The sequence below is a fragment of the Rhinolophus hipposideros genome, assembly GCF_964194185.1.
Source record: "Rhinolophus hipposideros genome assembly, chromosome: 12".
NCBI classification, from domain to species: domain Eukaryota; kingdom Metazoa; phylum Chordata; class Mammalia; order Chiroptera; family Rhinolophidae; genus Rhinolophus; species Rhinolophus hipposideros.
This window is the reverse complement of record NC_138058.1, coordinates 11,573,569-11,589,211: the sequence shown is the minus strand read 5'-3', so window position 1 is coordinate 11,589,211 and position 15,643 is coordinate 11,573,569. Positions and strand designations below refer to the sequence as shown.

The window sequence follows — 15,643 nt, the reverse complement described above, 5'->3', positions numbered from 1 at the left end:
TTCTAAACTAGTGTTTCTCAACTGGGAGCCATTGTGTTCCCCGAGGGTACAATGAGCAATGTCTGGGGACATTTGGTTGTCACAACTATGGGCAGTACTGACATCTAGTGGGTAGACACCACGGATGCTGCTAAACATCCTACAACGCATGGGACTGTCCTCACAACAAAGAATCATCCAGCCCAGACATCAACAGTGTCAAGGCTGAGAAACTCTAACGTTTTCAAATCAGTCTTCGCCGACTCAAATGTCATTTATTTCTCATTTGCATCCTCCCTTATTTCATTTTTTTGCAAATCTCCACAAAATGCTCATGCAATTACCTGCCTTTGCACAAATGTTCTGAGTGCTTAACTGCACTTCTGTTTTCTGGGTGTGGTTTTCCTACACACTGAGGAAGAAGGGAATTAACAGAATCCTCGCTGCATGAGGCCCAGAGACCTGCCTATGTGACCCACGGGAAGGGGGACCAATGCTTATTGCCCTGGTCCTACATTAAGGAGTCTATACTAAGTTGTGCTTATATAAAGCCTGCCAAGAAATGGAGCACTTGAGGAAAAAATCTAACCAATGCACAGTTTAATATATATTTAAAAAAAAAAAAAAAAATATATATATATATATATATATATATATATATATATATATATTTTTTTTTTTTTTTAAATCCCTGGTGTTAGCATTTTGATAGACAAATATAATAGGGCCGCATTATTTTAAATCTAGAGTTGGCAAATAATTGTTGCTACTCTTTTGTCTTTTCTTTTTAAGTAGAAAATATGTCTTTTGGGGTCAAAAATAGACATAATTCAACAAAGAAACCCATGTCAAGACTAATTTTTATGATGTAATTATTAAAACTACAAAGGCAATATTTTTAAAACTAATGATCCCTGGAATTTGCTAAGCTTCTCATCTGTTACCTGCCATGTGCCCTGCTCACAGTAAATTGTTACTGAACCCTTGCAGAAGGAAGAACAGATTTAGACACAGTTTAGCACTGAGGTTTGAAACTGCTACATGGCTATCTGCCCTAACACAGAAAATTTTTTACTTGTAAAGAGAGAGTGAAAGATTTAAGTAATCTCATGACTCTCTCTATATTCACCGTTTTCCAGATTAAAGACTGCTATTTGATAATGTTATACGAGTGTACATATAACATTCAAGTCTTTTCTATAATGAAATACACCAATTTAAACCATCAGATAATTGGATAGATATGTACCTACTTTATGACAATGCAAACCACCAATTATAGGTGTCCAATGAACACTGACCTCCAAGAGAAATAAACTATAAAAGATTATTTTCACTTTCATAATTAAGAAGAACTTACTCTTTTTCCAGGTTGGCTATAACACCATGTACATAATCAATATCTGTCTGGGAAAGAAAAAAAATTATACCTACGTTCATTGTTTTTATTTAACTTTTAATACTGAACTCAAAATTAAATAAATGATTGAAACATTCATTGAAAACATTATGTTAAATTTTCAGACAACTTATGGGATTTGCATTTCTGTATTCTATTTTATTGCACCACTACATATCACTGAGTACTTAACACAATAAGCAGATAATTAAGCGTTTATTATTTTCAATCGTCTATGTTTAATTCAATACAAAAAAATGAGCACAAAAACTATTTCTACTTCTAAAAACATCCAAACTGTAAGTAACGAATAAATAACAGATGCTATAGGGAAAGATATTCCCACTCGCAATCATAAAACTGGGTTCACGACTTGCCTCTGTAGCTATCAGCCTGTATAAAGTAAGTCACTTCTCTGAGACTCAGTTTCCTATTCTATTTAAAAACAAGGTGGGAAGAAATAATACCTCATAGACTATGACATTAAATGATAAAAATGTAATAAAAAGGTTTGGTATTATTCTGTATTATCAGGCTGATAATGGGAACCCAAGTCAAGAGCACTTTAACCACAGTTATAAATGCTTATCAGACCTGTGTACTTTTAAATTACATATAAATGAAGATCCAAAACCCCGATCAATTTTATATGCAGTGATAGCTTATATTAAAATGTTCAATTGTTAAAGAAATCTGATACATCAAGTCTGATCTAGTTATAAAGTCTGCCAAACACAACTTGAAGAAAAACAAACAAAGATAAAGCTTAACCCTGGAAATCACAAACTTTTGAATTACAAAACGTTTGATGAGGTTTTCTGGAAGAGTATTTTAATTTTAATTTTGTTAATTGAAAGTAATGCCTGTTTTTATCGTGAAATGTAAAGACTTAAGAGTGAGACATCTTATTGAGACCACATCTTTCAAACTCATCAGAGCTATGGAGATACACCTGGGACACAGCTCAAAACCCTCCATACTTCCCCTACACAAACGCAAACAGTACGGATCTCTTTCTCAATAAATTATCATCCACATATTTAACCAGTGAGTATCTTACTACTCATCAGGCTCTAATTTTAGAGAACATGATCAAGCCTGGTTTATATAAATTTTAGTAAGTTTAGCAACAACCTGAAATGCAATTTGATGAGCATTTACTGAGTGTCAGTAAACTGCCTATCCAAGGAAACAGGAATACAAATATAAAGAAGACCAGCTCCCCGTCCCCAGCAGGCTCTCCAAGAAAAATCAATTTATATGAATGTAGATTTATTATGTAATGTGCAATAAAATTTATGAAACGCAAGTGCTCCACCTCTAATACCAAGCGTAATCCTTATCTTGCAAGCTAACTGACACAGCTAACAAAAGATTCATTTAAACGACTGCAATTGGTGTCACTTTCACCCAACAGAATCGATCCTTTCTGGCATTAGCTGAGGGAATTGTTCTGGGCCTCTTCTGAGGAAGTTAAACATATAACTGGCCCAGAACACACAGCCAGGCTACTCTGTGTTGCCACTTGACTTGCCTCTCCCCCACTCTTAAATGTTGGCAAAAAGACAGGCAGTATCTGACATCTTGGGGCTTGCTTGATTTAAGCTAAGACAGCACATTTTCCTGGGATTTTTAAAAAGGCATGTAGAGACTTTTTAAAAGGTAGTATTATCATCTAATTCTGAAAATGTGTCTATAAATATAAAACCAAGATATGTAGATTCAAGGGGTATGTAAACAGTATGCTTGAGACAGGTGGAAAGTGGACATACACAGCAAAAGAAGAGCATTTTTTCCTGCAGAATCAAGTGTTTTTCATGGTTAACTAAAGTTTAATATTTTTGTATTAAAACTAGGAGGTATTACTGATACATACTGCAACATGAGTGAACCTTGAAAACATTGTGCTAAGTGAAAAAAGCCATTCACAAAGGACCACATATTATATGATTGCACCTTATATAAAATGTCCAGGATAGAAAAATCTATACAGACAGAAAGAAGATGAGTAGTTGCCTAGGGTTGAGGGAAGGATAGTATTAATGGGTGATGGCTAGGGGTGCAGAGTTTCCTTTTGGGTCCTGACAATGTTCTAAAATTAATTGAGGTGATAGCTATACAACTATGACTTTAAATAGGTGAATTGTATCTAATGTGAATTACCAAAAGAAAACCCCACCACACACAAAAAAAACCCTAAGAGATAGAATAAAGTTAAATGTAAAATACAAGTATTTCAGATTATGCATGTAGAATTGTGGACCTACAAGGTCACATAGATTCTCTTAGAGATATACGAGAGGTGATCAAACAATACAGTAAATGTTTAATTTTAAAAAATGACAGTAAAAGACACATTGCCATTAATCCCCTTCAAAATACTCCCTCTCGCTTTGAACACACTTACCCATCGTTCTTCCCACTTTCTGAAGCAGTTCTGGAAGTCCTCTTTCGGGAGTGTCTTTAGTTGCGCTGTTGTGACTGCCTCGATGTCCTGAATCATTTTGCCTTTGGGAAGAGCCAGAAGTCGCATGGTGCCAGATCCGGTGAATAAGGTGGACAAGGACACGCCGTAATGTTTTTATTTGACAGAAATTGCCATGTACCAGAAGCCATGTGTGACATGGAGCGTTGTCATGATGGAGGACGATTTACGGCAAACTTTAAAACACACATTCTCTCAAATGTAGCTCACACCTGACTAACTGCACCAAATAAGTTAAAACTTGTCAGACACTGTGACTAAGGTTCGAGGCACCGCTTCCCATATTGAAGATCTCTGCTATTCCATTGGATGGCACTTGGCAGCTGCATTCACTGTATGTTTTGATCACAACAAGGTGTTACACATCGCTTCTGGAACTTCTGGCAATTTGTGCCAAACAAAACCATTACGGTGCGTCCTCATCCACCTTATTCAATGGATCTGGCACTGTATGACTTCTGTCTCTTTCCCAAAGTCAAAATGACCACGAAAGGTAAACGTTTTGAATTGATTCAGGACATTGAGGCAGCCACGACAGCGCAACTAAAGACTCTCAGGAAAGAGGCCTTCCAGAACTGCCTCAGAAAGTGGTAAGAATGAGGGGATAAGTGTGTTTGAAGCAAGGGGGAGTATTTTGTGGGGGATTAATGGCAATGTGTATTATACTGTAATAAATTTTTAAAATTTAAACATTCACCGTATTGTTTGATCACACCTTGTATAAAGAACAGCGTAAGAAGATTAAAAATAGGTTCAAATAAGCCACTAATATTGACAATTCACCTATACTCATACACATAATAATTCACCAATATATATACTTGGCTTAAGAATCAATTTTACTAGTAGTTACAAATTAAATGATAGGTATAGATAAATTCCAATCTTTGTTATTTTAATTCAATAATTATGAAGTCCCATTTGAAAAGAAATGCATCTTTGTGAAACATCATGGTAGTCAGAAAACTGCAACAAAGTCAATTACTTTCAGAGAAACTTTCAATTAAAATCAATCAATATATGAAATAACATCATTTCTGAATATGCTATAGTTGTTGTGTTCTGTAACACTGCAAAGGGAAGATGTATGAAATAGAAATCTGAGTTAAAAGACACTTTTAATAATAAATTATTGAAATTTATTTCTAATGGTCCAAAGAATAAAACAGAAAGCTAGAGGCAAGCTCCTATGACAGAAAAATAAATGTTGTAAATATTAGAGACCTGAAGCTGCTATAAAACAGTTACCCAAAGGAAAAGGAGAAAGAAATTTCAAGCATCAGATCAAAGGAACATACAGAATTAAAAGAACTAAATTTTAAATACCGTGAAGGAAGGTAAAAATTGGTTTTAAAAAAGGTCCTCTATAGGTAAATTTACTGTCTTCCTGCTTGTCATTTCATTCCACAAATACTTACTAGGTGCCTACACCGTAAGCTGGGGGATATATACACAAACATACCAAGGGTGCCAAAAAAATGTATACACATTTTAGGAAAGGGAAAAATTGTATTAAAATTGTTAATGAATGATGCTAACATTCATTTGATTAATACCATCTTTTGGTTAATACCATCTTTTGAACAAACGTCATACTACACATTGTAACCAAAATTCAACTTTGAAAAGTAATAGATAACATCTCTTAAAATGTGTACACTTTTTTGGTATCCCTGTATATACGTATCATATCCATATTGTCAAGTCCTGAGTATAGATTAGTAAATAAAATAGACAAGATCTCTGCTTTGCAGAATTTAAAACTAGTGGAAGATGCAGTCTATAAAAAAATAATAAATAAATATATACTGGGGGTGCCAAAAAATGTATACGCATGATTTGTATTCATCTTTTGTTATCAGTATATATTGATTATTACAATTTTAATACAGTTTTTTCCTTTCTTAAAATGTGTATATGTTTTTTTGGTACCGTATGTATGTATGTATGTGTGTATGTATGTATGTATGTATGTGTGTATATGAATGTTTATTAAGTGCTATGAAAATAGTATGCCATAAAAGAGAAAAACAGACATGACCTATTTAAACAGGATAGTCAAAGAAAGTCTTTCTGAAGATTTGATATTTAATCCTAAATCTGATACATCTATTCAAATCTACAAAAAAAAAAAGAAAACATTAAAATGAATACTAAGGTTAAATAGTGTGTTAATTAGGGCTTTGCCTCTGACCAGAGGCAGGGCATAGGCAAGATAATGCACTGGAATACATCATACCATAAAAATGCCCATTTTTGATGTACTTTAAGGGTATAAAATGCTATTAATTTGTTACTTATGTACAAATTGGGAACACATGCTAAATGGGATGCTGAGCAGGAAAGCTTAGATTGCACTGCTGTACTGTACGAGTCCTGGTGAGACAGAAAGGTTGAAGCAGCCAAACAAGTCATAAGGTGATCTCTGGAGAGAGGCCATAAAAATAAGATGATAACCACCACCTTGTATGGTTACCTCCTAAATAACTTCTCATGACTTTATATCATTAGGTGGACAGCATTCAAGTCTTCTCTCGATCCTTACTCATTTTCTTTCTACCTGTTCTATGAAGTACTGAAAGAAATGACACTTGGAATCTTAAAGAATGTGAAAAGACTTGCTTAAGACTCAGAAGCCCACTGGATAAAAACAAAAGGTTTACTCTCCCAGCACGTTAAAGATGTTTTTCTAGTTTCTCACAAGAATCTACAGTATTCTTATCTTTCTTTTTCTGTACATAAGGTGTCTTTTCTTTGGCTTCTTTTAAGATCTCATTATCTCTGGTTTTCAACAATTTGATTATGACATACTTTAGAGTAGCTTTCTTTTCTTTTTTTTCCTTAAAGATCTTTATTGGGGAAGGGAAACAGGACTTTATTGGGGAACAGTGTGTACTTCCAGGTCTTTTTCCAAGTCAAGTTGTTGTCCTTTCAGTCTTAGTTGCGGAGAGCGCAGCTCAGCTCCAGGTCCAGTTGCTGTTGTTAGTTGCAGGGGGCGCAGCCCACCATCCCTTGCGGGAGTCGAACCTGCAACCTTGTGGTTAAGAGCCCACTGGCCCATGTGGGAATCTAACCAGCAGCCTTCCGCGTTAGGAGCACAGAGCTCTAACCGCCTGAACCACCAGGCTAGCTCTAGAGTGGCTTCCTTTGTGATTATTATTCCTAGGATTTGTTGGGCTTCTTTAGTCTACAGGTTCATACTTTTCTTCAAATATGGAAAAGTATCAGCCATTATTCTCCTTTCCTTTGGAATTCCAATTCGTACATGGTAGACCAGTTAATATTATCCCATAGGCCACTAAGGCACTTTTCTTTATTTTTTAAGTCTTTTGCTCTATGTATTTAATTTTGGATAGATTCTATTGTTATTCATTAAGTTCACTGACCTTTTCTGCTATGTCCCATCTGTTAAGACCTTGCCGTAAATTTTTGATTTTCATTGCTTTATGTTCCAGTTGATTCTTTTACATATCTTCAATTATATTCCTCATTATGTTGTTTAAGTCCTTGAAAATGATTACAATGGTTGCTTTATTGTCCTTATCTGCCAGTTCTATCACCTCTGTCAGTTATAGATTTGTTTCTATTGGCTAAATTTTCTTCTAGTTATAGGTCACATTATTTTTGCTCCTTGGCATTCTAACAAATATTTATATGATACTGAACATTATAAATTCTACATTGTTGAGTGTTTTGATTTTGTTGTCTTCTTTTAAAAAGTGCTGAGCCTTACTCCAGTAGGCAGTTATCTGTGGATCAGTCAATCTCTTCCAGGCCTCTTTTTCAGCTTTACTCTGCTGGGTCTAGAATAACCACTTCAAGGATAGTTTAGCCCTAATACGAAGGTGCTGACCCCTCTGGAGACCCACTGAATACCCCAGGTAATTACCAAGGATGCGCCATTCTGGCTGCTCAACCCCATCCTCTATGAGCAATGGCAACTGTTCAGCTTATAGCCCCTGAGCATTCTTTTCCCAGACTTGTGGAATTTCATCCTGTGTATATGTGGCTCCAAACAACAAAGGTTCAAAGGCACCACCATCATTTTCTGTGTAGCACGCTCCTTTCTGGAACTCTGTTCTGCAATTTCCAGATGCTCTCTTTGGGAATGCCCTTCCTGCAATATAATCTGGACTATGTCTCCAGGCAGAAAGTTGGGCTGCCCCCTGCATTTATCTCTCTCTCAGGGAATCACATCTGGCACAGTCTGCTGGCAATGTCTGAGAACAACTGAACTATTATTTTGCCCAACTTTCTAGTTGCTTATAGCAGGAAGGTAAATCTAGTCCTCATTACCTCCATCATGGCTGGAGCAAGTGTCACTTTACAGAATAAGGATCCAATGAGAATTCCAGAAAGATACTGTGCATAGATGACAAATCAAAAGAACCAAAAGGACAGGCATGTGCAAGAATGGGGCGGGCAGCTCATAATCAAGTTTATTTCCCTAGGGTCCAAGGAAAAACTGCTCTTATCTACTTAATACTTGGTTTTATGATACTTTAATTTAATGCAAATGTACCGAAAAGGCTAACAAATACCACAATTAGCTTTGCTAGTTTCTAAAATGGTCAAGCTGTTGAAAGACAAGAGTAAAAAAGAAGTTAAAAGGACAGATGGAGGGGAAAAAACAAAAAAGACTTCTTCATTTCCAATATATCCACCAGAGACTTTCTTCCTTTCCTTTTCCTAAGTAACGTATTGATGCTATAGAAATACTGCTCAAACGTTTTTCATCAGAACCCATTCAGTTCAAAATACGTTCATAATTTGACTACTTCTCACTGCCTCCATGATCATCCTACTTCAATTACAATAGTTTTCTAAGTAGTCTCCTTGCTTCTGCATTTTCCAAAGCAACCAGCATGATCCTTTTAAAATATAAGTCATGTCATTTTTGCCAAAAAATGCATAACTGCAATCTCATCATGAGAAAATATCAGGCAGATCCAAATTGAGACAGTCTACAAAATAACTTACTAGTATTCATTAAAAGTGTCCAAGTTCATGAAAGACAGGAAAAAACTGAAAAACTGTCATGGATTGGAAGAAATTAAGGAGTCAGAATAACTAAATGCAATGTGATATTTTGGACTGGATGCTGAAACAGAAAAGTAACCTGAGTTGGAAAAACAAGGAATTTGAATAGAGTCCATAGTTTAGCTAATAATATTATACCAATGTTAAGTTCCTGGTTTTGAGCATTTTACTATGGTTACATAAGTTAATATCAGAGCAAGCTGAATGAAGGGAATATTCTGTATTATTTTTGCAACTTTTCTGTAAATCTAAAATTATTTCAAAATAATGCTTTAAAGTGCCTTAAAGAAAAAAAAACTAAGTCAAGTGTCTTCTCTATTCAAAACCCTATTCTATAGTCTATATATTCTCTATTCTCTAGCATCAATACGTTACTTAGGAAAAGGAAAGGAAGAAAGTCTCTGGTGGATATATTGGAAATGAAGAAGTCTTTTTTGTTTTTTCCCCTCCATCTGTCCTTTTAACTTCTTTTTTACTCTTGTCTTTCAACAGCTTGACCATTTTAGAAACTAGCAAAGCTAATTGTGGTATTTGTTAGCCTTTTCGGTACATTTGCATTAAATCAAAGTATCATAAAACCAAGTATTAAGTAGATAAGAGCAGTTTTTCCTTGGACCCTAGGGAAATAAACTTGATTATGAGCTGCCCGCCCCATTCTTGCACATTAGAGCTCCATGCTCCTAACTCCGAAGGCTGCCGGTTCGATTCCCACATGGGCCAGTGGGCTCTCGGCCACAAGGTTGCCAGTTCAATTCCTTGAGTCCCTCAAGGGATGGTGGGCTGCGCCGCCTGCAACTAAGATTGAACACGGCAGCTTGACCTGAGCTGCCGCTGAGCTCCCGGATGGCTCAGTTGGTTGGAGTGCAGGCTCTCAACCACAAAGTTGCAGGTTCGACTCCCGCAAGGGATGGTGAGTTGCGCCCCTGCAACTAGCAACGCAACTGGACCTGGAGCTGAGCTGCGCCCTCCACAACTAAGACTGAAAGGACAACTTGAAGCTGAACGGCACCCTCCACAACTAAGATTGAAAGGACAACAACTTGACTTGGAAAAAAGTCCTGGAAGTACACACTGTTCCCCAATAAAGTCCTGTTTCCCTTTCCCAATTAAAAAAAAAAGGGAGAGGGGTACAAATACACGAAGAAATCAAGGGAAAAGAACCACAAAAAGAACAAGAGTCTATGTTGCTCTACTCTGTATAAAGCAAATTTTAAAACTTGGATAAAATGGACAATTTTCTAAGGAAATATTTTATCAAAAGTGACAAGAAACATAAATAATAGTTCTTTATATCCTAATGTAAAAAGTTAATATTATACTATCTATGTAGAAATAGGGAGGAAAAAAAGATGCCCATATATATACCCATTAAATACCTCTGAACGGGTACAACGACCATTAACAATTGTTGCCCGTTGAGAGGAAAATCGATGGCCACAGGACAGCACTAAAAGGGAAACTCTTCAAGGTATATGACACACATATTTATAATTTGTAAAGCATGTGATCATACTACCTGTCCAAAACATTAAGTTAAGTAAATAGGAAACAATGTTTCCTAGTAAATAAAATCTGTAATAGAAAATAAAAATAAAAAAAACAAAACCCCACAGCACTTTGATCAATTCTCTCTGGTTATTCAATTTCTGTATTCATTTATAAATGTAACTACTTTGCAAATTTCTGCCCAGAGGCCAGCTAACTTTAAAATAAGAATTTTAAAATGGCATAGTGAGGGCCTCAGGTACTCTGACTATAAAACACAAACTAAAATGTGTACATTAGTAAAATCAGAAAACTAAATAAAAAACAAAACTGTTTTAATGCTATATACTAAACATTATGAGCTGGAAATTCTCTAAACTCAGTTTTTCAGAGACTACCTTAGGTACTTTGCCAACATGATAAATTTGTTATTCTATTATAGAATCTTAACTTGAACTCTTCAGTTTGGAATGTTTCTAAGCAAATTACAGAAACAATGTGAATAATTAGAAAGATTAAAAAGGTGTATCTAAAATTCTCTTTCCCAATTCTCAGCAATCTTTTTGGTGATCAGCAATAGAATCCAGTTGTTCCGATTTAGGCAACATGCTGCCTGGAACCTGCCTCAAACACTCCGTTGTCTTTTTCTTTCACTCGGAGCAGTACTGAGCCACCAGCCCCCGTGCATCCCTGATGACTGCCTGTTCCGTTTAGGTGGCAGTTACGTCACAACCGAGGTACTTCTGAACAAGATACAGCCTGCATCAGTCAGGATCTTAGTTGCAACCAACAGAAACTGACCCTGGCAGAATAGTCAGGAAAGCAACGTACTGAAAGATGATGGGTAAAACTCATAGAACCTCCCACGAGGCTGAGGAACAAGGCTAGGAAGGTGGCAGAAGTAAGGCTGGACCACAGTCAAAAATCACAGAATGCTTCCAATCCACAGCGTGCAAAGCCCTCTCCATCAGTCCTCAATGCCTGTGGACCCTGCCCCTGGGGCCCCTGGAAAGACACCACTGTCATCGCCACTGTCTATCACCAGAATGGATTGTCCACATCCTTACTTCTTTAGAAAAACATTTCTCCTATAGCTATATTTTCTTAGTTTTTGTTACTGGCATATGAAAACATAAATTGATCTTATATCCAGCCACTTTGATAAATTCCCGTTATTTCTAATACAATTTGTGTTGGTTTATTCCTTTGGGTTTTCTGTGTCTTCTCCAAACAATGAAGCTCCACTCAATGTCCAGGCTAAGACTATGCAGGTGACCAAGCCCATGTCACATGCCTGAACTAGTGAAGCAAATTATCTGACAGTTTTAGTTTCCATAGTGGGAGGGAGGCACTTCTTCTCATCAAAATTCATATAACAGGGGTTTCTCCAAATATAAGAACGGGGCAGAAGAAAGAATTTTTGCTACAATCCAGAGTACAATGTAGAAAAATGTTTTATCAGAAATGATCATGAATGATAGAATTAATATAAATAATGACAGAAATATTACAATAAATAGCATAAAATATATAACATAAAAAACAAGGAGGCATGCAGACAACAAAGGATCATTAAACTACTAAAACTATAATTAGATTCTAAGTAAAGGCAAACACAAAAACGATACAATCTTAAAATGTGAACACCACACTTTGATCATCTCATGGAAGCTTCAGAACAACTGGAATTCACTCCTCTCAAGTCCCTCTGCAGTTCCAGAATGGAGTCAATGAACTTTCAAATAATGCATCAGCAGGCAACTGTCCAAAACCTTGCACGTTCTATAATATAAATGTCTCATCATATATGACCAACGTACCCCTAAGGAAGAAATCACCAGAGAGGAACAAAGAACAAAAATACATCTAATAAAGGGCCGCTGGTTGGCTCAGTTGGTTAGAGCACAGTACTCATAATACCAAGGTCAATGGTTCGATTCCCACATGGACCAGGGAGCCATGCCCTCCACAACTAGATTGGAAAACAATTACTTGACTTGGAGCTGATGAGTCCTGGAAAAACACAATGTTCCCCAATATTCCTCAATATAAAAAAAACAATTAAAAAAATCGCTGTAACATTTAAAAGTTACAAATAAAAAATGAGCAAAGGATATAAGAATAATTATAAACACAAATGGTCAACAAAACCCTACAAGCCAACATTTAACTCCACTTAGTAAAGAAATCCAAGTTAGACAAAAGCAATGTATTATTTTTTACCCATCAAACTGACAAAAGAAGTTTAAAGATTGCTATTAACTAGCAGACCACAGGGCAACAGGTTCTCTCCCAGATGCTGGAAGAAGAATAAACTGACTCTAGTCCTGCAGGGTACTGTGGCCACGTGTGAACATGTTAATGTTTGTGGACTTGAACCCAGCAATTCCACACTTAGGAAATGAGCCCACCTCAGTAACCATACAAAGGACACCAAACCTCATTTATAGTAATGCTCAATGCCACGTTAGAAACAATAGCAAAAACTTGGAAAAAGTCTAAATGTCTATCAATCAGAAATTAATTATGTTAAAATCATATAATGGGGGGCCGGCCCTGTGGCTCGGGCAGTTAGAGCTCCGTGCTCCTAGCTCCGAGGGCTGCGGGTTTGATTCTCCCATGGGCCGGTGGGCTCTCAACCACAAGGTTGCCAGTTCAATTTCTCGGCTCCCGCAAGGGATGGTGGGCTCCGACCCCTGCAACTAAGATTGAACACGGCACCTTGAGCTGAGCTGCCGCTGAGCTCCCGGATGGCTCAGTTGGTTGGAGCGTGTCCTCTCAACCACAAGGTTGTCAGTTCAACTCCCGCAAGGGATGGTGGGCTGCGCCCCCTGCAGCTAGCAATGGCAGCTGGGTTTGGAGCTGGGCTCACCCTCCACAACACTGAAAGGACAACAACTTGAAGCTGAACGGCACCCTCCATGGCTGGGATTGGAGGGACAACAGCTTGACTTGGGAAAAAAAATCCTGGAAGTACACACTGTTCCCCAGTGGAGTCCTGTTCCCCTTCCCCAATAAAATCTTAAAAAAAAAAAAATCATATAATGGAATATTTTATAGCCATAAAAGATGATGCTGTGATATTTACTGAAAAAATGTCCACAATATATAATACATATAACAAATCCCTTTATATATGTATGTAAGCCATAAGAAAAATTTCCTAAGATATATTTCAGAATATCAATAATATCTACATGAAGAAATAACAGGTAATTTTTCATTACATATTTCTGTAATTGTTTTGAACAGCATGCATGTGTTTACTTTTATATCAAGAAAATCATTAAGAACATTTTCATTTAGAAAGATATGGGAAACACTGAAAAGCTGGGAATCAGTGGGCCAGAACCAGATGATGTTCTAAATCCTTTTACATTCTGAAATTCTATATAATAATTAAGGAAAAAATTATTTCACAGTACTTTTTCACTATTTATGAAAAACTTGCCCAAGATTTATTCTTTCCCTAGATATTCTGAAGAAACTAAAATATAAGAAATATAATATTCCTCACTCACATATTTTGACTTTTTAAATAATGATGGCTGCATCTTGGAAGCACAGAGAATGGGTGAAGAGATAAAGAGATGGTAAAACCCCAGCATAGGCTGAACTTTCCTCAGGTTTCAAAACTCTCAAAGAACATCAGTGCAAAACTCCAAATTTAGGTCTTACAGCTGGAAATGCAGACTCACTGTTCTTAAAGATCTATGTATGAATCATATTATCCTATTGAAAATAGATACTGTTCATGGGTTATACTGCAAGAAAGAAGTTAAGGCAAACACAACAAATTAGACTTATATTTAACTATCAGCTGAAATATATTACCTAACTTTTACTCATCACTTTTTAAAAAATGCGTGTAAAAGTATATTCAAACATTCAATTATGGTTTCAACTCTTACTGATTATATGTGATAAAAAATAACAATTAAATAATTACCTCTCCTATGAAGACTACAATCACACAGTCCAACTTCTCTTCAGGATACAGATTATCAATAAGGGAATGAAGAGTTTCTATGAGGTAAGATTTAACTTCTCTCTTCACTGTGGGAATTCCCATTACTATCGAAACTGAAACAAAATAATAATAAAGATTTTACAAAGACAATATAAACAAACACTACTACTTCAAGAGTATTATTCCCTCTCAAATTGATAAAAATAATTGAGGGATCAAAACATACTACATTTCACACAAAAAATAATCAAAGGATATAAAGACATACCCATAATACTGTAATTCTTTTCCACATGGCTTGTCCATAAGAAATAATGTGAAAGAACCAATAAAAATGAAAGACATGAAACCTCACATTAAAAACGAATGACTGGGTGGGCAGCTGGTTGCGTCAGTTGGCCCAGTGCTCATAACACCAAGGGCACCGATTCGATTCCCACACAGGCCAGTGAGCTGTGCCCTCCACAATTAAACTGAAAACAATGACTTGTCTTGGAGCTGAGCTGCGCCCTCTACAACTACGGTGTTTCCCCAAAAATAAGACCTAGCCAGACAATCAGCTCTAATGCGCCTTTTGGAGCAAAAATTAATATAAGACCTGGTCTTATTATAAGACCAGGTATGATATGATATGATATGATATGAGATATGATATATGATATAATAATAAATATAATAAAATATAATAAAAACGATATAAATATAATACCGGGTCTTATATTAATTTTTGCTCCAAAAAATGCATTAAAGCTGATTGTCCAGCTAGGTCTTATTTTCGGGGAAACAGGGTAGGTTGAAAACAACAACTTGACTTGGAACTGATGGGCCCTGGAGAAACAAACTGTTCCCCAATATTCCCCAATAAAATTAAAAAAAAATTTTTTCTCTACTGGGATATAATTAAAAAAAAAAGAAACAGAAATAGCAAGAACATTGGTATATATACACAATGGAATGCTAGTCTTCCATAAGAAAAGATGAAATAGTGCCATTTGGGACAACATTGATGGATTTTGAGAACATTATGCTAAGTGAAGTAAGTCAAACAGAAAAAGTCGACTATATTTCACTGATATGTGGGATTTCACTGATATGTTTTCACTGAAAACAACAAAGGAACAAGACAAAGAAACAAAAACTCATAGACACAGACAATAGTTTAGTGTTTACCAGAGGGTAAGGGGAGAGGGGGATAGTAGATTAGGGTAAAAGGGATCAAATATATGGTGATGGAAGGAGAACTGACTCTGGGTGGTGAACACACAATGTGATACATATATGATAT

The 15,643-nt window shown here is 36.3% G+C and overlaps 1 protein-coding gene across 7 annotated transcripts in view; it reads right to left on the bottom strand.

Moving 5' to 3' along the window:
• MGAT4A (alpha-1,3-mannosyl-glycoprotein 4-beta-N-acetylglucosaminyltransferase A) overlaps nucleotides 1–15,643 on the bottom strand; it is an 88,592-nt gene that overhangs the window by 26,341 nt on the left and 46,608 nt on the right. For all 7 annotated transcript variants that reach the window (XM_081068477.1, XM_081068482.1, XM_081068481.1 and 4 more), the window contains exons 5-6: nucleotides 14,338–14,471; nucleotides 1,340–1,386 (exon numbers count right to left, since the gene is read on the bottom strand). In XM_081068477.1, the coding sequence (XP_080924603.1) occupies nucleotides 1,340–1,386; nucleotides 14,338–14,471 (181 nt within the window). The remainder of the gene's footprint in view (nucleotides 1–1,339; nucleotides 1,387–14,337; nucleotides 14,472–15,643) is intronic.